This window comes from Kryptolebias marmoratus, linkage group LG7 (assembly GCF_001649575.2).
Source record: "Kryptolebias marmoratus isolate JLee-2015 linkage group LG7, ASM164957v2, whole genome shotgun sequence".
Taxonomy (NCBI): domain Eukaryota; kingdom Metazoa; phylum Chordata; class Actinopteri; order Cyprinodontiformes; family Rivulidae; genus Kryptolebias; species Kryptolebias marmoratus.
Window position 1 is genome coordinate 23878502 of NC_051436.1, and position 22382 is coordinate 23900883.

Sequence of the window (22382 nt, forward strand, 5' to 3'; positions counted from 1 at the left end):
ATTTGAAATATATGAGTTTGTATGTAATGTATGAATATAATATACAAGTTTCACTTTTTAAATGGAATTACTGAAATCAATCTACTTTTTCATGATATTCTAATTTTATGACCAGCACCTGTATTTTAGACCTTTAAACTGTTGGAAACAGCTTATTGGTACATCTTCAGTGTATACTTTTCAGTTTTAGTTTGTTTTGGATACAGTAGTCTATATAATTTGCTCATGTTGACATGTAAACATGTCTGATTTGTCTGTTATTCCAACAACCCTCTCATGGTGAGGGGTTTTATATCATTTCTTCAATTCCTGGCTGCTGCTGCTGTGCTCTGACAGATGATAATGTTTGTTTCCATCAACATTAAGGGGCTCTAAGCAGCGCAGCGCTGATTGATGTGTTTGGTTGTATTTCAGGGTTTCCTGGTTATGACTGAGTGGTCTTTAGTAAGAAGTCCATCGCTCAGATTGTTCTGTGTCTGACAAACAGCAGTCCTTCTGTCGTGAGTGAATAATGCTCGTGATTCATCTCAGACAGAAGCTGACATTTTGTCTCTGTGTGTTCAAGATAAAATGCACTAAAACAGTCAGAACTTGGACCACTTACAGATAACTTGAATAACACAAGTTATTTTTGCAACAACAATGTTATTCTGGAACATTCATTCTGGTATTTACGTAAAGGAATCACCAAAAGAGTGGTTGTCTGGCTTCCAGACGTCCAGGTAAAAATCTGATCCCATTATCCTTAATGTGGAAGGCTCTTGTTGGTGATGTGTCATCATCAGGTCTCTGCATTTCGTCCAGAGTCACCATGGGCCTCTTGGCTGCAACTCTGATCAGTGGTCCCCTTGTTCAGCTTGTAAGTTTAGGTGAATGGCCTTGTCTTGGTAGGTTTACAGTTGTGCTATACGCTTTCCATTTCTGGATGATGGATTGAACTGAGATGTTCATTGTTTGGGAAATCTTTTAATAGCTTAAGCCTGCTTTAAACATCTCCATAACTTTTCCCTAACATGTCTGGTGTGTTCCTTGGACTTCATGACACTGTTTGCTCCCCAATATTCTCCTAACCAACCTCTACGGCTGTCACAGAGCAGCTGTATTGGTACGGAGACTAGATTACACACAGGTGGACTCTATTTAGTCATTAGCGGTCATCAGACAACTTTTAAAGGCAATTAGTTGCACTCAGAGAAAAGGGGACTGAATACTTTAGCACACTGCACTTTTCAGTTTTTTATTTGTAAAAAATGATTGGAGTCATGTATAATTTCCTTTCCACTTCACAATTGTTTACCACTTTGTATTGGTCTTTCACATTAAATTCCAATGAAATATATATTATGTTTATGGTTGTAATGTTACAAAATATGGAAAAGTTCAAGGGGTATGAATACTTTTGCAAGCCTGTAATTCACTGTAATTCCTAGAAGTAATACAGAGCAGACTTTTTATGGCTTCACGCTGGGTTCCTGACATCCAGCTTAGCTAACCCTAAAACCTAAAAATACAGAAGTCTGAGTATTTTTACAGACCCCTGGTCCCAGAGTTCTGCAGCAGATCCAGAAGCAGAAAGTAACACATCCAGAAGCTGCTGGTCCTATTGTGTTGCCTGCTGGCCTCACCACACCAGGCCTGTTTGTGACAGCTCACCAGGAGGAATGTTGACCCACCACCACCTTTAGATAAGTTCTGACAGCTGTAAACTGAGAGGAGGAGGGAGGCCAGCTACTATTTTTATCTTTCATTCAGTCTGGCCTGAAGCAGACTGAGGTGCCCCTCTTTCCTCTCAGTCCTTCTGGATCTCTCCTCTCTGCCTGACCAGAGAAACTTCTGGAGGTCTGACCACAGCATTAATACCAGGAGCTGCATTGAGTTGGAGGAGGATATCTGAACACCAACGGCTGAGCGAACAGTGTAAAGAAGAGACAGGTGGTGTCAGACCAAATAAGAGGACAACATGTCTCTATTGTGCTACAACAAAGGCTGTGGACAGATGTTTGACTCTAACAGGAACAAAGATGGTAAGATCATGCTGCCTGTTTGTGTCCGTCTTGTTGAATGAACTCAGAACTGTCTGAATCTGTTTGTTTGGATTCATAATTTTTCTAAAACCAAAGTAGAAGTCAAACTGACAGTGAGGTCTGAAGTAAAGCGTATTCATTTCTTCTGACTCCATTAGCTTTACACAGTTTTCCCAAAACACCAACAATGTGAGCTGTAAAAGTGTCATGCTTCATTTTTTTCCCCATAACTGTAGAGCTTACTTTCTGTGAAACTGAGTACCATGTTTGGGTTGTCTTGGCCTTGATGTGCAAATCAAATGTAAATTATGGGTATAAAATATGCAAATTCATGATGATCAGACAGAAATGAATGAATCTGAGAACTTTATATTAAAAACTGGCAAAACAAAGTGTGAGTTTGTTTTATCATGTCCATGTGTGAGGGACTTGGAGCATGATGGACCACGTTGTTCCTGAAGGACAGTTCCTTATTTGGGCCCTTTAAACAGCAGTGCAACCAGCTGGTCCTCTGCTGACTGCGGCTGTCTATATGCAGACTGACGTTTCCTCTCCCCCTCCTACCAACAGATTCCTGCCTCTTTCATCCAGGAGTTCCCATCTTCCATGATGCCCTGAAGGTAAACTGATCAGCAAGTAAACCTGTAACACTGACCTCAGCAAGTATTCAGAATTTTTGCAATTTTGTTATGTGGCAGCTTGATAATAGTAATTTTTTTTCTCTGTAATATTCACTTACTACCTTATAATGAAAACACAATTTATATAGTTTTGAAAATTTATGAAAAAAAAAAACATGAAATGTGACATTTTACGCAAGTATTTATACCTTTTACTTAGTACTGAGTTGAAGCACATTCAGCAGCTTCAGCTTTGAGTCTTTTTGGGTTTGATGCAACAAACTTTGGAAACCTAACTGGGGGCTTTTTGGTCATTCTTTGTAAATCTTCTCAATCTCAGTTTGGTTCAACTGGGATCATTGATGAATCCATTTCCAGGTCTCTTCATCAACGTTTGATAGGGTTTAAGTCAAGGTTCTGGTTGGACCACTCTGGGACATTCACAGGTCGTCCCTCCTGTGTTGTCTTCACTGTTTGCTTTGGGTCACTGACATGTTGGAGGATGAACCTTTGGATCAGTCTGAGGTCCTGAAGAACAGGTTTTCATTACAAAGATCTCTGCTCTTTGCTCCACGCAGCTTTCCCTCAACTCTGACCAGTCTCCCATTCCCTGCTGCTGAAAACCACCCCCACATCATGAAACTGTCTCCACCATACTTATGTGTTCTAAGTGTTGGGATGGAGTTGGGCAGGTGAAGAGTGGTGCCTGGTTTCCTTTAGACATTAAATTTGAAACTAGACAGTTCAATCTTGATTTCATCAGACCATAGAATCTTATTCCTCACAGTCTGAGGGTCCTTCAAGTTGTTTCCAGATGTTTTGCTCTGAGGAGAGGCTTCCATCGAGCCACTCTTCCAGGTCAGAGGAGGCCTGTAGTTCTGGTTGTCCTTTTGGAAGCTAACCCTATCTTCACACAGGATTTCTGGAGCTCAGTAAAAATGGCCATCAGGTTCTTGGTCACCTCTCCCTAAGTCCCTCCCATCCAGCCATCTTCTTTACCCTCTTTTCCTTTCTGGGTCGCGGGGAGCTGGTACCTATCTCCAGCAGTCACTGTGCAAGAGGTGGGGGGACACCCTGGACAGGTCGCAAGTCCATCACAGGGACACATCGAGACAAATGACCATTGACACTCTTTCTCAAAGTCCCTTCTCCTTTTACTGCTCAGTGGGGCTGAGCAACCAGTCCAAGTTGTGCCAAACTTGCCAAACAGAGCACCACTGTGCTCTGGGGAACTTTCAGAGCAGCAGAATGTTTTTGTAGAGTTCTTCAGATCTGTGTCTCACAATAATCCTGTCTTTAAACTCTGCAGGAAGTTCTTTTGACTTCACGTCTCAGTTTTTGCTCTAAATGTCACTTACAAGGCCTTTTATAAAGGCCTTGTAAAGTCCAATGACTTTTATTTACCACAGGTGGACTTCAGTCTAGGGGCAGAAACATCTCAGCAGAGATCAAGAGGCACCTGAACTAAACTGTGTTGTTTCAAGTTATCTGAAAACTTAAAGAAATGTGATGTTTCAGTTATTATTATTATTTTTTTAAATAAATTTACAAAATTGTCTAAAATTATATTTCCCTTTTGTCTATATGGGGTACTGGGTGTAGGTTCAAAGTGAATTTAATTGATTGTATCATCTGGCTGCAACCTAACAGACTTGAAATACAGAACGTTAAGGAAGTATTCAAACACACGTCACTTATTTTCATGTCATGCTCGTACTTGTGCACAGCTCATGCTTGCGTGTTTTTTTTGTTTTTTCAGGGTTGGTCCTGCTGCAAGAAACGGACAACAGACTTCTCAGAGTTTCTCTCCATCAAGGTAACAGCTGTGGGCCACATGCTGCACGGTATCTAAAATGCTCCAAGCGTTTGGGGTGTGAGGAAGGAACGAGGAGGGGGAAATGCTCTGAAAATATTCAGCTCTTTTGATGAAACTTTTATCGAGTGGAAGAGAAACCACTGGTGTGAAAACGGTTTCATGTAAAATGCTCTCAGAGTTAAAGATAATTCACTTCAGTCTGATATCTAATACCACAGTTATGGTACAGAAAACAAATATAGATTTTTATGCATGTGTACATTTTCAATCACTGAGACCAGTCAGCCGTGATTTTCTAGTTAAAGGTAGATTAATACAAAACTTATTAACACAAATGTTGTGTTTTATCAATTACTCAGGCTCAATCCTGTCAATTCATCAGCTGGGTTGAAGAACACAATTTTAAATTAATTAGGATTATTTCACAATAAAATAAGATTATTCTGTCTTTTTTAAAAATTGCATCAACTGATTATGTCATTAGATTCACTGTCACTGCAAATTTATATACATCTTATTCTGCCTAAAAGAGTGGTTTTATAAAGTTACTGTATTAAAACCATTGTTCAGTCTTCTGAAGGTGGGTTCTGTGGAAAAGTTAAAAACAACATCTTACCTTTTGTAGATAGCTCTTTGAATGACCTCAGTTTAAAGAAACAGTTCATTTCTGACTGGATTTACGAGCTAACAGCTGATGCAAATGACTCCTAAAACATCTCAAAATTAAAAAAATTTACAAGTGTTCATATAAATTTAATTTATAAACCTTTACAAATTACATGATTGTTCTAGCAGAAATATGGTATGACCAGCCAGAACCATAGCAGAATGGACAATGAAGCAGTGCAGAGTTGCATCAGCACTGCTGCGTGGCCAACAGAGCCACATCACCTGCAGAAAGCAGACACAAGCAGACACCCTCCTCTCCACAACTCCATCTCAAGATCCTGCCCATCAACACAAACAGGATCAGGAACGAGGGACGGCTTTGGTGGAGTTCAGTCTGCACTGGAAATGAGCTCAACTTAGTGCCAAGAATATGTAAAGGTCTTTATGAGCAAACTAAATGGAAATTATTAACTGTTAAAGGGATGCATTTACAGTTGATGTTAATGTCTAAAAGTTCTACTCCTATAGCAGGTTCATTTGATGCTTATTACAAAAACCTCAAATTTAAGCTTTTTCTGGTCAAACAGTCAATTCTGCTCTTAAAATACTGAAACTGTCCGAAATATTGGTTTAATTGAAAAAAGTAAAAAAAAAAAAAGAAATTACAAATATTTGAATCCAAGCAGATTGTCAGATAAATGCTCACCATTTTTGTCACTTATTGCAAAATCTTATTACTGAAGCAAAGATATTCTGAACCTAATTCATCAAAAAGTTTACAATATCAGTTTCTTTTTCTGAAATATTATTTTTCTCCTTTAACTGCATGAATTAAAGTTTGTTCCAGTGGAGCTCAGAGATCAGAATCTCCTTATTTGATATGATCTCTGGTTCTTTGAACACAGGGCTGCACTCATGGGCCCCACAGTGATGTGAAGCCTCAGGAGCCTCTGAGGCCGGAGGTGTCGTCAGATAAAGGCGACAATAAACACACAGACAACCAGGAGATCATCTACCAAGGCCCCAAATCTGCTGAGGTGTTGCAGAAAGAGAGACCCAGGTTTGTGTGTGTCTGTGTGTGTAAGACGGTAGTCACTTTGCTCACATGTTTCTGTTCGTCGGGGATGGTCAGCCACCACTGTTCAGGAATCCATTCAGAAAGGTCAGAGGTCAGAGTGAGGCTGGCTGCAGCATAGCTACAATAAATAATGCAGTTTGGATCAGTCTGTTAGTTGATTGTGTGAACATAGATGTGTGTGTGTGTGTGTGTGTGCAGGTCAGACGAACCCTTGACCAAGCTGCCCCACAAAGTGTCAGCATCACTGCTTCAGGCGCTGGAAAAGATTGGCATCAACAAGACAACAGAGAATGAGCAGAAAGGTCAGTTTTCATGGTTCCTGAATGCATCGCTGGTGTCTTCACTGCTAAAAGAAAGAAAAAACAGTTCTAAAGTAATTTCTTACCACAACTGAGCTACTAAATGTTTTATTCTTTCAAGATGTGAAAAAGCAATCCACATCCCTGTGGATATACAGACAATTTGTACTAAAGATTGAATCTATATTTATTCAACTTTAAATCAGCTTTTTCTTATAAATAAATGAGCAGCAGCATCTTAATGTTGGACATAATTAAGCTCAAAAATAAGAACATTTAAAAGAAACGTTTCTAGATTTTTTCCTATTTTTCTGTTTTGCATTTGCTGTAAATGTTTGCTTTAAAAAAAAACAATCTAAAGTACTCCAAAAGAAGGAACATCAAATGAGAATTGACTAAACACTTTGTGTAAAAACATTCTGCATTTTATTATTTATGTCTTGTAAATAAGGACAACAGAAAAACTTATCCTGCTTCACGTGACCAAAGCTGACAATAAAAATGGATAAGTGTAGAGTTTTCATCTGTTAGCTCTGTTCTACTTTAAACTTGTTCTGTTCGGGGATACTGACCAACTTGTAAGAGTTTATTGAAAATAAATGTCTCATGTTTGTCTAAAAGCAAGACAAAATAAGGCAGGTTGCTGCACTAAAGTCCAATTTGGTTTTATATGAATCTATATTTTACAGTTTGTGTTTAAGGGAACTAAAAGTTTATTCAGCCAAGTACAACTCATAAAGCACTCTTTAAATTGAATTGACAGTTTTAGAAAAGTATTGTTATGCAGTGGACAGGCTTCACATTTCCAGTCTGTATGTGGCAGTGCCTTTAATGAGCTCCTCATGTATCATTTATGTGTTTGTGATAAAAACACAGTGAATATATGTAATAACAGTGCTATCTGAAGTTAAACATGTTCAGTAAGACATGAAAATCTCATCTCAGAAGGTTTATCATGTTCAGACTCTAATATCTTAGAACCATGAAGAGTTTGATCAATTATTCTAAAAGAATAAATAAGTCTAATAAAAACTGATACATTTCTGTATTTGTCTCCTCTAACAGAAAGTCAGAATGTCATGTACGGGACTCGCTGCAAAAACACAGGCTGTAAAACAGTAAGTGTGTCTTCATCAAGTGTTGGAGGTTGTGTGTCTCCTCTGTTTTATTCCTGCAGATGCCTAAGGAAGTCTCTGATCTGACGTCAGCAACGCCAACATACTCATTATCTGCTCCCCTGGGTGTTAACATTTTTACTGCTGTGTTTGGGTGGAAGCTGCAAGAACCGCAAGATTTAGCTTTTAAAAAATGTGAGCAAATAATAGCTGTTTGCGATAGCTCTTTAAATGACCTCAGTTTGGAAATAGTTTAATTCTGATCAGCCTGATAAGCTAATGGCTGGTCTGAAAGCAGCTAAGATCAAAGTGCATTGCTGCTGTCTTTGAACAACTCCAATCTTCAAGTTCTTTAATAGTTTTATAGTTCATGCAAATGCTATTTTATAATCCTTTACATGGCTGTTATTTTACATCCAGTGGTTATTTACATCAAATTCTGTTATTAATTGCTAGAGCTAATTGTGGCAGCAGCATCTACTGAGGTCTGTCAATAATCTGTTACTCAGGTCATGTTTGTTTGTAGCTTGAAAAAGGTTTATTTAAGGATGCTATTAGTTGTAATGACAGCTAGACAGGCAGGGTAACTTTGATATATCTTACAAAGTAAAATGCACTTTGCTGTATTGACTGATACATTAGTTTATTAACACACACACGTGCTTTCAAAAAGCCTTAGATGTGACTGAACATGTTTTGAGTCAGAAAATTTGTCTTTCATTAATCCATTCAGTAGAAAGCTTTTTGTCCAGTAATGTCCCTGCAGCTGCAGTCCATACTGGTCCCCACAAACACAGGACAGTTACAGCCACGCTGATGTGTTTCTGCTCGTCTTCAGCTCTTCATTCCTCTGCTTTTGTCTCTTTTCAATGGCTCTATCTAGTGGAGTTTGGTAGTAAAACATATCATCTACTTTTTTCTTCTTTCAATCTCTACCAGTTATCAGCTGCTTAAAATAAAATTATGGCTCAAATAAAACATGTCATCAGCTACTCTAATTAAAAAGGTACTATTTTACTGAAAGAAGGTGGTTTGCTGCTGAGAGAGTCTCAGACTTAAAAAACATTATTTTTTCACAAATTCAGCAGCTGGTAAACTGACGTGCCATTTCTAATACAATACACTGTTAAAAGATTTTTTTTTAAATGGTTCATACACACAGTTACGTGAGCAACAATTAAGAACCTCTAAACTGTATTTTTATATTCCTTAATTAGAGAGAATTTTTTAAAACAGACTTTAAAACAGTTTTGTTCAAATTATAACTAAAAACAAGTAATCCGTAAGAGTCTGTTGTAAGTTGTGACCTTATTGCAACTACAGAAGATCCTACATAATTTTATTTTACCACCTACCTGGAGATAAATGTTTGGTTTTAAAAACAGAAAAATAGAAATTCTTGAAAACTGCTAGTCTCAAAGTTGGAACCTCTGATGCTGGTGATAAGAAAGTCATCAAAGATAATCAGATGCTTGTGTGTTTAGATCTACCAAGGCCCCGACACAGATGTGGAGGTCTGCACCCATCACCCTGGAGCCCCAGTCTTCCATGAAGGGTAGGAGGAACAAATTTACGCCAGCATGTTCTTTCTTGTTTATTCAAGACATCCCAAACAGATAATCCTTTGTTAAAACATCATAATTACAGTTTTATTTGCATGACTCAGGTTTCAAACAATAATAATTTAATGGAATGTACAAGGGAAAATATAAGTTAAACAAAAGTGAAGACCATGAGAGCCAAGTAAAAAAACAACAACAACAACAGCAGCAAAAGCAACAGCAGAAATGCTTCAAAAGTATAATCAGATGAGTAATTATAGATCCATAATTAGAACTAATCAGCGACATTACAAACAGAAATGGAAAGTTTAAGTGTCAAACGTTGAAATGCTCCATAGCTACACATCTCTTCATTCTCACTGTTAGAATCTGATTAGGCATCACTAGACGTGTGTGAGGTTGGATCACACAGCTGGTAACAGCTGTGTTAATTTCTTTGTTTAGTTATAAATACTGGAGCTGCTGCTGCATACAGACAACAGACTTCAATGATTTCCTGGACCAGAAGGGCTGCAGCACAGGGAAACATCGCTGGGTAGCAAAGCAGGTAGGTGCTTCAGTGATGGGTAGAACTTAAGGGACTCCTTTGAAGTTAGTTGGAAAAATAAAATGATCTTGAAGCACTATATTTTATAGATGACATTTGTGAAAGGGGGTGGACTGTCTATTAATAATAGGAAGGAGTTAATAGTTAAGGATAGAGTGAAAAGAGAAACGTGTTGGTTTTAATCTCAGAGAGCTCAAAGTTGTGTGACTGACTGGTTTTTGGACATATTTACAGGACAAGAAGAAGGTGGCGTGTCGCCATGACTGGCACCAAACTGGAAACACTGTTGTTGTGACAATTTATGCCAAGAATTCAATCCCTGATTTATGCAGCATTGAAGCCAACCGGACGGTGGTGAGTATTGTGACACATTGCATAAATATACATCTAAAACAATGTAGTTGGATAGATTTTGGAGATGATTTAAATCTAAAATCTTCCTAACTGTCTACTCTGTCCATTTTTACTAGCATGTTACCTGAAGTCAACTCATTTTTCTTACGATCTCAAAAAAATGTATGAAAAATACATTGTGACTTAAATAGCTAAAACCCTATTGAACACAGTGTTTTCCCTATTGGTTTGATAAGGAAAACACCTTTTAGAAATTTGTAGTGATTCTATATTTTAAGGTATACTTGGCAGCACTGTATACTGAGTTATAGCATTATTAATGATGACTAACTTTTTCAATTGTAGTATAAACAAATATATTGTTTTTTTGTGTTTTCTAGATTGTTAAAATATCTTGGTTTTCTCAATCAGTTCATTTATAAAGAGTAGTTTTCTGAAAATGTGGCTAAATATACTGTAACACTAGTGTACAAATAAAATATTTTCCCAGTCTTAGCTCCTTACAAGTGTTTGACTGATCTACAGAGCATAACTTCTGTAACCATAATACCAAAACAATTACCTCTTTAATCATGACCTCTGTATTTACGTATCTTTCTACAAAATAATTATGTACAAAAGTTTACATTTTAACTTGAGACTGGTAATAATACTGTTAGCCTAAGGAATTTAGCAAAAAACAAAAAACAAAAAACAAAACAATAGCTTTAGCTAGACAGTGAAACTTACAGCAAACTACAAGAACTTTAATATTAAAGCTTAATGGATTACTTGAACATTATACCACTATAACTGTTCACAAAAATAATTATGTACAGAAGTTTAAATCTTAACTTCAGACAGTAATAAGAAGGTAGTTAAAAATGACTTTAGCTAGAAAGTGAAGATAAACTACAAGAAATTATGAAGATTTGGTTGTAAAACCGTTGACAAATTAAAAACAAAAAAGAAGATGGATTATCCTGTTTTTAAAGTTTTCTTTGATTTTATGTTACATAGAGGGCAAGTATTACCACAGCCTCCTGACTACCAAGAAAAAAAATACTGTCCCAATATAATTGTTTTTTTTTAAGTTCCCAATCTTTGGAAGGTAAATAACCTCACCTCTTCACATTTGGTATCACTGAAAAGCCCTAAATGTCCTCTGTAGATAGCAAAAGGAGTTAATTTGGTAGCATGCAGTGGTTGGGAGGTATTCAGGTTTACAAATGTCCTCCGTGGAGGACAAATTTGTACTAATTTTCAACAGAAATATAACAGGAAAAAAATACACTAATTGCCACCCTGATACCAACATGACCTGAATACAACTCATGAGGCTAAAATTCCAAAACGAGGAGCTTTTTTTTTTTAACTTTATGATCGACAACTTTTTTTTTTAAAGAAAGGTAAAAGTCTACACATGCAACGAGCAATTTCACTGTCATCAGTCTTTTGTCCTTCTCCTCCACAGCTCTCATGTCAAATCCAGTTTGAAAACAACAAGATTTTCAAGAGAGAATTCCACCTCTGGGGGGTAAGTAGGTCTCCTAAAAATGACCTTGCCATACTCTACCTTTCTTTTATGGTTCAACTTAAATCTGGGGATTAAGGGTTTACTGTTCCTTTTCTCTTGGTAGCTTTGACATGAATGGGGTTTGGGCCGACCAAATAAAGGAGGGTTGTATGTTAAAATAACATTCAGCAGATGAACACTCACACCGAAGAGTCTTTTTTATTTTTGTCAAAAATCCCAATTTATACTGACTGTCTGATTTATAATATAAAAAAAAGGCAAAACATCCATGCCATCCAGTCTTTTTATAGGCTGGGGTAGATGATGTAACAACAAAACGTACAAGAATGGAGACTAAATATATAAATGCTGATGAACATTGTTGATCAAGACAAACTGCTCTGGTAGATGAGATTCGATAATGGCTATAAAATCAAATTTCCTTTGTTCAGCTCTGACTTCCCCAATCCTCAGGTCATCAATGTCAAACAGAGCTCCGTCAACATGGTCCCTTCTAAAGTGGAGATCACACTATGCAAGGGTGATCAAGTAGCCTGGGGCAAACTGGAGGACCCCAATTACAAGCCTGAACCAGAACCTGTAGAGGACGACTTCCTTCAAATCCCAGAGTCTCACCAGCCTGACTGGGACATCGATGATGATGACATCAGCGACTCAGATGAAGAGTGGGCCAACGACACGCAGCAGAATAAAATGGAGAACGTTAGTGATGAGCAGAAGAAAAAAGAGCAAGAGATACAAAATTTAAAGAGGAAAGAAGTGGAGGAGGAGATGAAGAGATTGATGGAGGAGAAAAATAGGATGGAGGAGAGGAGGAAACTAGAAGAGCAGAGGAGACAGGAGGAACAAGGAGGGTATGAAGACATGCCAGATTTAGAAGATGAAGAAACAGATTTAGAATGATAAATAAGAGAAGGATAAATTGAATTTTGAAGGAAAGAAAGTTTCATATACAATTCTGAAAATTTTAAATGTTCTACTGTTTTTTGCAACAAATCTGATTATCTGTGATGACTTTCCTATATTAGAATGTTTTTTCAAAGAATGTTTATAGTTTTATTTTTAAGGGAGACATTCAAGTAATGAGCATACTGCAGTATTTTATCATGCAACTTCACCAGTAAACTTGTCTGTTTCAGTGACTTGGTTTGGTTTTTCACAACTAACAGCTAAAATGAACACCCATAAGAAGTCAAATCAATGAATGGGTAAAATAATGACTCACTGTCCAATTCTGCAAAAACCTTAGCTCTTTAGCTTATGAGTCATGGTTAAAATATTATAAGGCTGTAGTGCATTCGAATGCAGCCTACGCTGTTTTACTCAGCCTGAGAAACACTGACAGAACACACAACACGTAGGATAAAAAGCATGCTTTGCAGTTTACATTTGTTTTTAAGAAAGGTAGTTTTATTACAGGAACTAAACACTTTTTTGATTGGGTTTCAATCCTTAAAAATCATTTGAGGTGGGGTTAGGTAGAAAGGTTGTGAGCAAATATCTTACCTGTTGTAGACACTAGTTCATGAACTTTTTTACTACACCACCATCAACTTTACATGACATGATTACTTACATGGAGCTCTGTGGTTATTTGCAAGAAGAATAAACTGGGCCTTTTTGGCCCGGTATGAAAATTATATTTCTACTGAGATAACCTGGTAATGTGAAACTGATCACATCTTAAAAATGTACATAATAGCGTTTGCATGAACCATGTCATACGTATTTATCTCCACCAAGGAGGTTATGTTTTCAGTAGCGTCTGTTTGTTTGTGTACAAGATTACTCAAAAAAGTTAAGAACAGATTTTCATGAGATTTTCACGAAACATCAAACATGGTACGAGGAACAAGTGATTGCTTATCCGGTCAAAGTTCCAGGTCGTCAAACTGCACAGCTGGACACCTCATGGGTGAAGGATGATGCCTATTGATTTCAAGGTGACTCCTTTGTTAAAACCTTCTCTATGCTCCAGCAGGTGACCTCTTTGTTATCTTCCCCAAGGAGGTTATATTTTCAGTCGTGTTGCTCCAGAAAAACTAATAATGTACAGATTTTGATGAAATTTTCAGGAAATGTTTTCACAGAAAACAAACAAACAAAAAAAACAATTGATGACATTTTTAATGGTGCTCTAGATCACACTAGTTTTTTTAATCGATGCTATGGCCTTGGCAGAGGTTTGTGCTCTCCGAGTGCTTCTAGTTTTCAGACTGAAGTAGTTTTAAGACAAAAATAACCCAATTTAGTCTGTACCTCAGAGCTACAACAGTGTTCAAACTTTGATCAGAGTTCACCACCAGTCACCTAATGACAAGTTGCAGAGTCAGTTTTTTAACTTTACAGAAATACCTCTTAAAAATATCAAAATAATTTATGGACACCCTAAAAAAAGTGAAGAATTCTGGTATCATACAGAAGACAAAGCAGTACACAGAGACCTGCAGTTTAAATTGTATGATGAACAACAAGTCAAAGAAGCAAGTATAACACTTAATAAAAAGCTCAACAAAATATAAATGGACAACCTTCACACTTGAATAATTCTTTTAATCTCCAGAGGGTTGCACTGACTTTGTGTCTTTGTTACAAACTGCACATGATAACACAAGAAAACACCTCGCAATGTACAAGGTCGTGCAACATCTAGTCTGGCTTCCAGCATTGTGCACAGTCTCAGTTTATTGGCTGGGGGTGCGTTCACGTTGTATTTTGAATACTGCTGCACAAACCTGATTAAAGTGTTTGTGATCTGTAAATTCATTAGTTCCTCTGCTGACTTCTAAACTCCAAAAAAAATTAAAAAAATAGAATTTTAGTCCAAAAACACATTTTTGCACATTTTGCAAAGAAATAATACAGACAAAAAAAAAATTATGATCTCTTCAAAAAGCAAAATAAAAAAAAATAAGGACAACTAATTAGAAAAAAATAAAAAACAGGCAACTGGTTATTCCAAAATGGCTTTTATGTATGTGTTCCTCAACATTGTGATATTTTTCAGTTCAACATATAATAATCAAGTTGAAAGTGATAAAAATTTACCCAAAGATTGGCTTTACAGTTAACATTTCCACTGCGTAAACTCTTATTTTTTTAAAATCATAAATAACACTGAAGAATTTCAATAGGTTGTTTAAAATCAAACAAAATTAAAATGAAATAAAAAATTAAAAATGACCTTGCCCTCAGTTTTAGAATATCTTCTCATCTCTGATTGGTACAATGACATCTTTATGATGCTGTGACAGTGAAATGACTATCACATGCGATCACACGAGTAATTTTAAACTACCAGTGTAGTAAACATTTGTTTTTACATCTTTATACATTTATATATTTTTTAAATGATTGGTATTACATTTTATCACCACACTTTTATCCATATATTTTTTGTCATAAATAAAATATTTTTATCAGTTCAATTAAAAAAACAACAACAACAACGAAAAAAATTTGCATGTAAACACTCAAAATCTTAACATACAAACTAATATGCAAATATCTTTTCCCCTGTTAATTTTGCTTCATCGTAAAGTGCAAGGCAAAGATACAGTAAACTTTGAAATGTACTACACACAACTTTCGCATCTGAAGCGCATTGTAAGCTTACACACACACACTTACACACACCTTTTAAGTCTCAAATCCAAAGTACAGACTAGGCACAACACCACTAAAGCCTCGGAGGTGTAGAGCGTATAGCTGGCACGCCATGGGTACAGTAGCACAATCCTACCACAGCTGAACATCTACAGCGCCTCACAGTGACAACAACTTATCACAGGGTTTAGCTTCAAAAATGTAAAAAAACAAAACCAAACAAAAAAAAATCAGATATTAAGAAACACTTGTCTTAACGAGAATAGAATATGCTTTTAGCCTCTTTTGCAGATGCAATTTTAAAGCTAAATCATAAAAATATGAACTTGTTCTAAGTAAACCTCTATTTATAATTGCTTTGTGTAAGTATGTCTTTTGTACTTTTTAAAGTACTATATAGGGCTCAAGAATAAAACTAACTTAAAAAGACTAAAGGCATGCAGCTAATTTTTGTGCTAAACTTTAAGTTAGTATATTATTAGTTAACGTGTTACTCAGATTTAACCTTACAGTAAATATTTTTCCAAAGTTCTATTGTGGTTATAAAAATCTTAGTTTTTACTGCACTAAGAAATTATCCTGTAACTTAAACATTTGAATTTTGTGTCTTCACAGAGATAAATGTTTAATACGTAAAAAGCCCAAATAATCTCCATATGAAATTGTGTTTTTGTTCTTTGTGTTGCTAGGTGAAATTTTCCTAACTTAACTACTATATTTTCCAAATGTATTTTAAAGCTTTTCTTATACTCTCTATATTATTGGGTACTCAGATAAATAAAATATTATTTCCATCTGCTTTGGGAACCAACTATACTACTCCAGGTATTTTTAAAGACAAGTTTTCTGCTGGATTTGCAACTCTGACTCACATGACAATTGAGCTTTTGATGAGAAAAACTGATGGGGTTTTTTTTCAAACAATTTCTAAAGTGGAGATGTTTACAACTACGTTTATGGTGTAGGGGTGGCTGAGGCTCAGTGGTTAGAGCAACGGTCCTTTAATGAGAGAGTTAGAGGTTCGATTCTTGGCAGCAGTCACATGTCAAAGTGTGCCCCATCATTGTATAAATGTGATGAAAAGCACTGATTAGACTCTATAAAATGACTTATTCAGATTAGCTTTGCGCTGTGTGGATGGGGAATTAAGGGCACACATTGTGTTTGTAAAGCAGCCTGGCTGGCTAGAAAGGCGCTATATAGGTACAGTCCCTTTACTTGAAATATGGAACTTTTAAGAAATTATGTCACACTTGCACAATGTAACTTAAACCAAACAACAATGGTGCCCTTTTTTCTCGTAAAATAAACTTAACATTAAACTTTGTGTGCTGAAAAACTCAGTAACTGAAGGAACAGTAAACGATATCAAAACAAAGTTGAATTTTGTGAGAACCTTAGGGAAGCTAAGAATGTTCTGTCTGTTTTTGGATATGTTGTTTATGTAGACGTTCTTGCCACTATAGTATGGGTATTTTACTTTTTTTAATCACAGGTTTTTGAGCCATTTTGTCATAACTACAGAAAGAATATCATGCATAGTGTAGACAAAGTTTTGATGGTATTTAGAAAAAGGTAAACATTTTTTGATGCATGGTTTGTATTAGAAAACATTTTAATAAGTTATCTCAACTCTAAATTTTGTCATTTTATCCAGCATTACAGGTTAAAATAACGCAAATACAATAAATCCTAGTGGTTGTTCTGCTTGAATTAACAAGACATCAATCAGTTTAAATGATAATAATAATTAACTCCCTTATTTATGATGTTTAAAGTATAATCTTAGAAGCTTCTGTAAGCACAACAAAACAAAATTCAAGTTTACAAATGCTGAACTGAGCAAACAATCAGAAATTCACTATTTTGAGGCAGTTTTTCACTGTGAGGCGAAGGAAGGCGAAGTTATGCATGCAGGGACACAAACAGTATCAATATGCATGTATGCTAAGGAGTTTTATCAAAGAGGGAAGCAGCAAAGCCAAAACAGCTTCACAGATTTTCATTTGGGAAAATAAGATATACAAAAAATAGATATATATTTGTAATAATAGCTTTTAACCACAGACAAGGCAAAATCAAATACATATTAACCCTTATTCTTATATTACATATACAATCAAAGTAAGTGTAATACATTAAGAAGCTGCAAGGTTCAGTTTGCCCTTGATGCTTCCTCTTTGTGTAAACACCTTCACCAGACATTGCCAAAAATATCAGACTTATTGAGTCATTTCATCTGGTACCATACATTAAAATGCTTTATGATTCAAGTGTAAAACATGCACAGCGGGGTAAAATTAAGCTCCCATAAAAAGTCACGTCTTAGGACTGAGCAATGCACTTTAATTACCTCAGTCAGATCATTTCAAGCTCAATCCTAGATGAAATGACTCACAGCCATTTGTGCAGTAAAACTGCAAAGCTTCGGCCCATACAAGTCCACCGAAGAATCACTTAAACAACAAGAGAACCTTAATGAAATCATATAGAACATTATCATAATTCACAGGTTAATACAAGTCCACACAAGTACATTCCTCTCTGTATTTTTTGCAACATTTAAGATATTCTTCAGTTCAGTAGACAATGCTGAGATCTCTCAGTTTGTTCATTTTGATGGTTTGTTGCTGTTGGAGTTCTCATGGCAGTAGCAACAAGAAATAAATATGCAGTCCAAAGGCTATTCAAAATCTTAAGAAAAATAATTAAGGAAAGAAGAAATTCAGACATTGTAACAACTTACAATAGTAAAATAGATTTGATACACATGACATGCGAGAAAAGCACCACGTATATATTCATTGTCACACGCTGTTGTTCCACGCCTCCCTGGTTTTCACTTTAACTCGCTGCTGGCCACACCCACAAAATAAAAAGCAGAGTGACAGCGATGAAGCAAAGGAACACAAAGCCAGGCCCTTTTTTAAAAAACTCCATAGCAATAGAACAAAATTCCCTTGATGGTCTGAAAAAAAGGCTGACAGAAAACTAAAACTAAAAGCAAAAAGCTTAAAAGTTGGGAAGAAGGTGCAACTTCTGTTTCTAAGACCTCTGTGAAGCCGCAGGGCATCAGAATCAGAGCGGAGGACGATGAGAGGGGTGCAGGCCACCCCTTGTTAAGTTCCCTACATCATCCATCAGTTGCCTGAGGAATCTGCCTCCGCAGCCCCACCTTTGATATCCCATGCTCCTGTAGGAAAGACAAAAAAATAAATATAAATTGCTTGTATCTCTTCTCTCTTGACAAAAATATATGTACAAGTACCAATACAAAAACAAACAAAAAACTACTTTCTCTTCCTTTAGAGTAGTTTCTTATTTTTCCCCAACTTTGGCTCTGGAAATTAATTTGGTTTTAATAAAGATTCAATATTTGCTGAGCTGGAACCATCCATCTGGCATCACCAGTGACTGACAGATCTGATGCCCAGGCTGTTACACCAAAGCCAATGCTCCCTTCCCACTGGATGACAATCCCCCGTACCCTCTCCACGACCTATTAGAATGTGACTGGACTGGAGCAAATTTGGAAAACCTCCTTCAGTGTAAAGTTGTTACTTCATGATGCTGCACACTCTTAGTGCTAATCAAACAAGTTTTTTCCTTGCTAGTATCTATGTTCCTGAGGCCATCTCTTGTACTCACAGCTCACTGTATATATCTGCAGAACATACCTATAACAACACCACCACCACTTAGGCTCAGGAGCACAACCTGTCCAAGACGCAAGTTTCAAATAACTGCCTCAGGACGCAGCTACGTGAAAGATGGTGCCAGCTAGAATGATGCTAAAGCCACGGTTATCACATCTGTGCTGTTTCCACCAACTTCTCACAATCTGTGGAGTTTTTCAATATTGTAATGTATGTATATAATGTTTCTGGGCTTCCTCCATTAGCTAAGGAGAAGGAAACACCCATCAGCAGCAAGAGGATCCAGGTGAAGGGGTTTTATTTGCAGAAACATGGCCACATCTTATCCTTCTTACTCCTTAGTCCAGCTGATCACAGTGCTGCATTTATTGGTGTATGGGATTGGTTGTTGCAGCTGTGTTGTGAGAGCCTTTAAATAATTTACTTGAAGCACTGCCAGCACAGTGTGGGTGTAATGAAGCCAGAGTATGATGACCAACTTTAAATTCTCAACAACCAAGACCATAGGTGTCACCATATTTTGTTCATGCCCAAACCCAATATTGACCTATCACACTCTAACACATGCAATAGGAAGCCCATTGTAAACTTAACATGTGCCTGAAGACTTTGCCAAGACCCCACAAAGACCATCCATGTTGATCTTTTTTTTTAAAACATGACAGGTTGGGAATGAGGTGCTGCCTAAAGTGGAGGAGTTTAAGTATCTCAAGGTTTTGTTCACGATTGAGGGAAGAATGAAGAGTGAGATCGGGATGGTAGCTGGACTTTCCCTTAGAGATAAGGTGATTTGTTTGGTTTCGTGGGAGAGAGTCGGAGTAGAGGCGCTGCTCCTTGAGGTGTTTCGGGCATCTGATAAGGATGCCCCCTGGATGCCTCCCTAGGGAGGTGTTCCGGGCATGTCCAGGAGAAGACCCAGGACACACTGGAGAGACTATGTCTCTCTGCTGGCCCGGGAATGCTTTGGAAACCTCCAAGAAGAGCTGGAAGAGGTGGCTGTGGAAAGAGATGTCTGGGCCTCCCTGCTCAAGCTGTTGCCCCCTGACCTGACTCCGGGGAAAGTGCTAGATAATGGATGGATGGAGGGTAGCAGGCTCATCATCTAGTGTGATGGAGGCTTAAGACTCTAGCATACTCTGGAATATTTAAGGACTACTTTTGTAAAATTCCAGCAACAGAGATAGAAGGTCCAGTATCCTGGTGCTGTTTTAGAGAAAATGTAAAATCATTCGTTTGAATTGCAAATGTTTTATTGTGAATGCCATTTTTTTTATTAGCTATAAAAAGAAAAATTGTTTTTAATGCTTTTAATTATAGATGTAAATTGGTCAAAATTGGACCAGAAAGGTTAGAGCTTTACAAAAAGCAGATTCAGCTCTGTAAATGACAATATTGATTCTGTAGCTCTGCACAAGGATCTATAAAATAGTGGGAGTATTTTTTTGTCAATTGTCATCCCTTTTCATTGAAATGCAACTAATATAGATTACATGTTATTCTAAAACATGATGAGTTGACACATGTTGTGTTCCTGATGGCTCTTCTACCTGACAGAGAACTGTTGGACTTCTGTTTGTGAAGCTTCTCTTTTTCTTTCTTAGTTTTCGGAATAATCTTCAGCTTCATACTGCTGCCGCTGCTTTTACTGCTGCTCCTCACAGAGTCCTGAAATCCACACAGACAGTTGGACTCAAGGATGTTCTGATGCTGCGACAGATGAGCTGCTACTAGTTAGTGCCTTTGTGGGCTGCTTGGACAGATTATGATGATACCCCACCTCCTCGGAGCACTGCATGAGCGGACAGATCCAGTGGATGTCGTCCAGCTTGTTGAGCTCGGCGCTCAGGCTGTTCAGAGTCAGGTGCAGCTCTTCTTCCTCAGGAGAGTCCAACTAAAGAGGAAGTGATGAAAGATGTTTGTGGATTTATAAATAGGTTAAATTTGATTCATTGTTGCAGCTGTAGGGCTACAAAAAGAAAAAAAATCAACACCTGTTCACTTTACCTCCTGTCTTCATTGTCAGTGAAACTAAACATCTGTTAACGTGGCAAAACAGCTATGTTTATGACTTTTTAATCAAACTACAAGTACTTATGCTAATTTACTCAGCTTGTTGCACAACGTAATGCTCATCAGAACTTTCTTTTCAGGAAAGGAGAAAACAAAAGGTGAAATCAGTGAAAGCTAAGTCCATTTTCTTAAAAACAACAAGCAAACAGCTGCTGGTACGTTTGCTATTCTGCACAAAAGCCTGTTGTTATTAGAGGAACATTTGCACATAGTGATTGAGCAAAGACAGGAGACAGCTGAGACTGAAATGTGAGACGTCTTCAGCAGCACTAGGGGACATTAGAAAGAAGACTGTGATGAAGCAGGTGACTCGTACCAGTAGTTTTCCATCCAGCAGCATCCTGGTCTCAGCCTGCAGGACTTTACTGCTGTTGACAATCTCTACCGCTGTGCTGCGGCTCAAACACTAAAAACACAAAACACCACAACTTTTTTACCGACCTAACTGTGCTGCGTGTGGCTCTGAGCAAATCAGTGCCAAAAAATGTACATTTACCAGCTTTTCTAATCTTTGTTGTTACCATTTTCAAAATTGCACCATTGCATTTCAGGTTAACAGGTTGCAACACATAAGTTGACATTAGATCTAAACATAGCTGAAAATCTGTCCTCTCTATTAATCAATCTGTTCATCTGTCGGGCTTGACTCGACGTCGTACCTCAAGGCTGGAAAGTTTGGCCTCTGTCAGCACCAGGGCAGTGGCGTTGACAGCATGAGCCAGCTCCTGCTCCACCAACTTGTGCGTCTTTGCTGCGTCACGGATTCTGGGAAGGTAATAAAGAACAAGAATAAATTTTGATTAGCATTTTAGTAAGATGAAATACACAATTACAGATATCATTTCAGCTTGTTTTTCTTCCTTTGTGACTGAACTTAGAACTTCTTTTATACTTAGTCGGGTAAAGTAAATGTATTTAAGGATTTTCAGAAGACTGAGTGCCCTCCAAACATCTTTAAGTTTACCACATTTATCATCCTAGAAAACATGGAAGAGTAGCTGGGAGGACTTAACAGAAAACAAAATGAACAGGAATATCTAACAGCCAACATTTAAATGTGATGCAAATTGCTTAGAAATAGAAAAAAAAATAAAAAAAGAAAGTCACTTTGGTGCATATAATAAAAATGTTAATATATACTTTTTTATTGCAGTGGGATAACAGATTCCCCCAAATGTAGAAAAATATTTGATTAGTTTTTACTTTTCCCCTCTGAAGGTATGGAGTATAGAGAGCAATTTCGGCCAAAATTAAATAAATTAAAGAATGGGTAAAATAACTAAATAAATGAGTAAAATAAATCAAAAAAGAGTAAAAAAAACATTTATTTATTTTCATTTATCCCTTTATTCATTTTCCCAATTTTACTTTTCCTATTTTTCATTTACCCTTTTATTGAAAAATTGATTATCTTCCCATTTTCCAATTCCTCTTATTCATTTAGTATTTCCTTATTTTCTTATTTATCACATACACTTTTCCAATTCTCATTTTCCAATTCTTCGTCCCT

General features: G+C 37.0%; 2 protein-coding genes across 4 annotated transcripts in view; one reads left to right on the top strand and one right to left on the bottom strand.

Annotated features, from left to right (window-relative positions):
- Positions 1–1748: 1748 nt before the first annotated feature.
- zgc:92429 (uncharacterized protein LOC445063 homolog) lies at positions 1749–12682 on the top strand. The gene is made up of 11 exons (XM_017434044.3): positions 1749–2024; positions 2595–2644; positions 4404–4460; positions 5975–6129; positions 6346–6449; positions 7512–7564; positions 9046–9116; positions 9568–9670; positions 9905–10024; positions 11478–11540; positions 11994–12682. Exons 1-11 carry the CDS (start codon positions 1961–1963, stop codon positions 12441–12443), a joined length of 1290 nt encoding a protein of 429 aa, XP_017289533.1. The 5' UTR covers positions 1749–1960; the 3' UTR covers positions 12444–12682.
- A 1390-nt stretch (positions 12683–14072) lies between these two features.
- si:dkey-172j4.3 (diacylglycerol kinase eta) overlaps positions 14073–22382 on the bottom strand; it is a 125163-nt gene continuing 116853 nt past the window's right edge. For 2 of the 3 annotated variants that reach the window (XM_017434049.3, XM_017434050.3), the window contains 5 exons: positions 21532–21637; positions 21189–21278; positions 20580–20693; positions 20350–20467; positions 14073–18339 (listed from right to left, as the gene is read on the bottom strand). In XM_017434049.3, coding sequence (XP_017289538.1) covers positions 18287–18339; positions 20350–20467; positions 20580–20693; positions 21189–21278; positions 21532–21637 — 481 coding nt within the window. In that variant the 3' untranslated portion in view covers positions 14073–18286. The remainder of the gene's footprint in view (positions 18340–20349; positions 20468–20579; positions 20694–21188; positions 21279–21531; positions 21638–22382) is intronic. The other variant, XM_017434051.3, reaches the window with a different exon arrangement.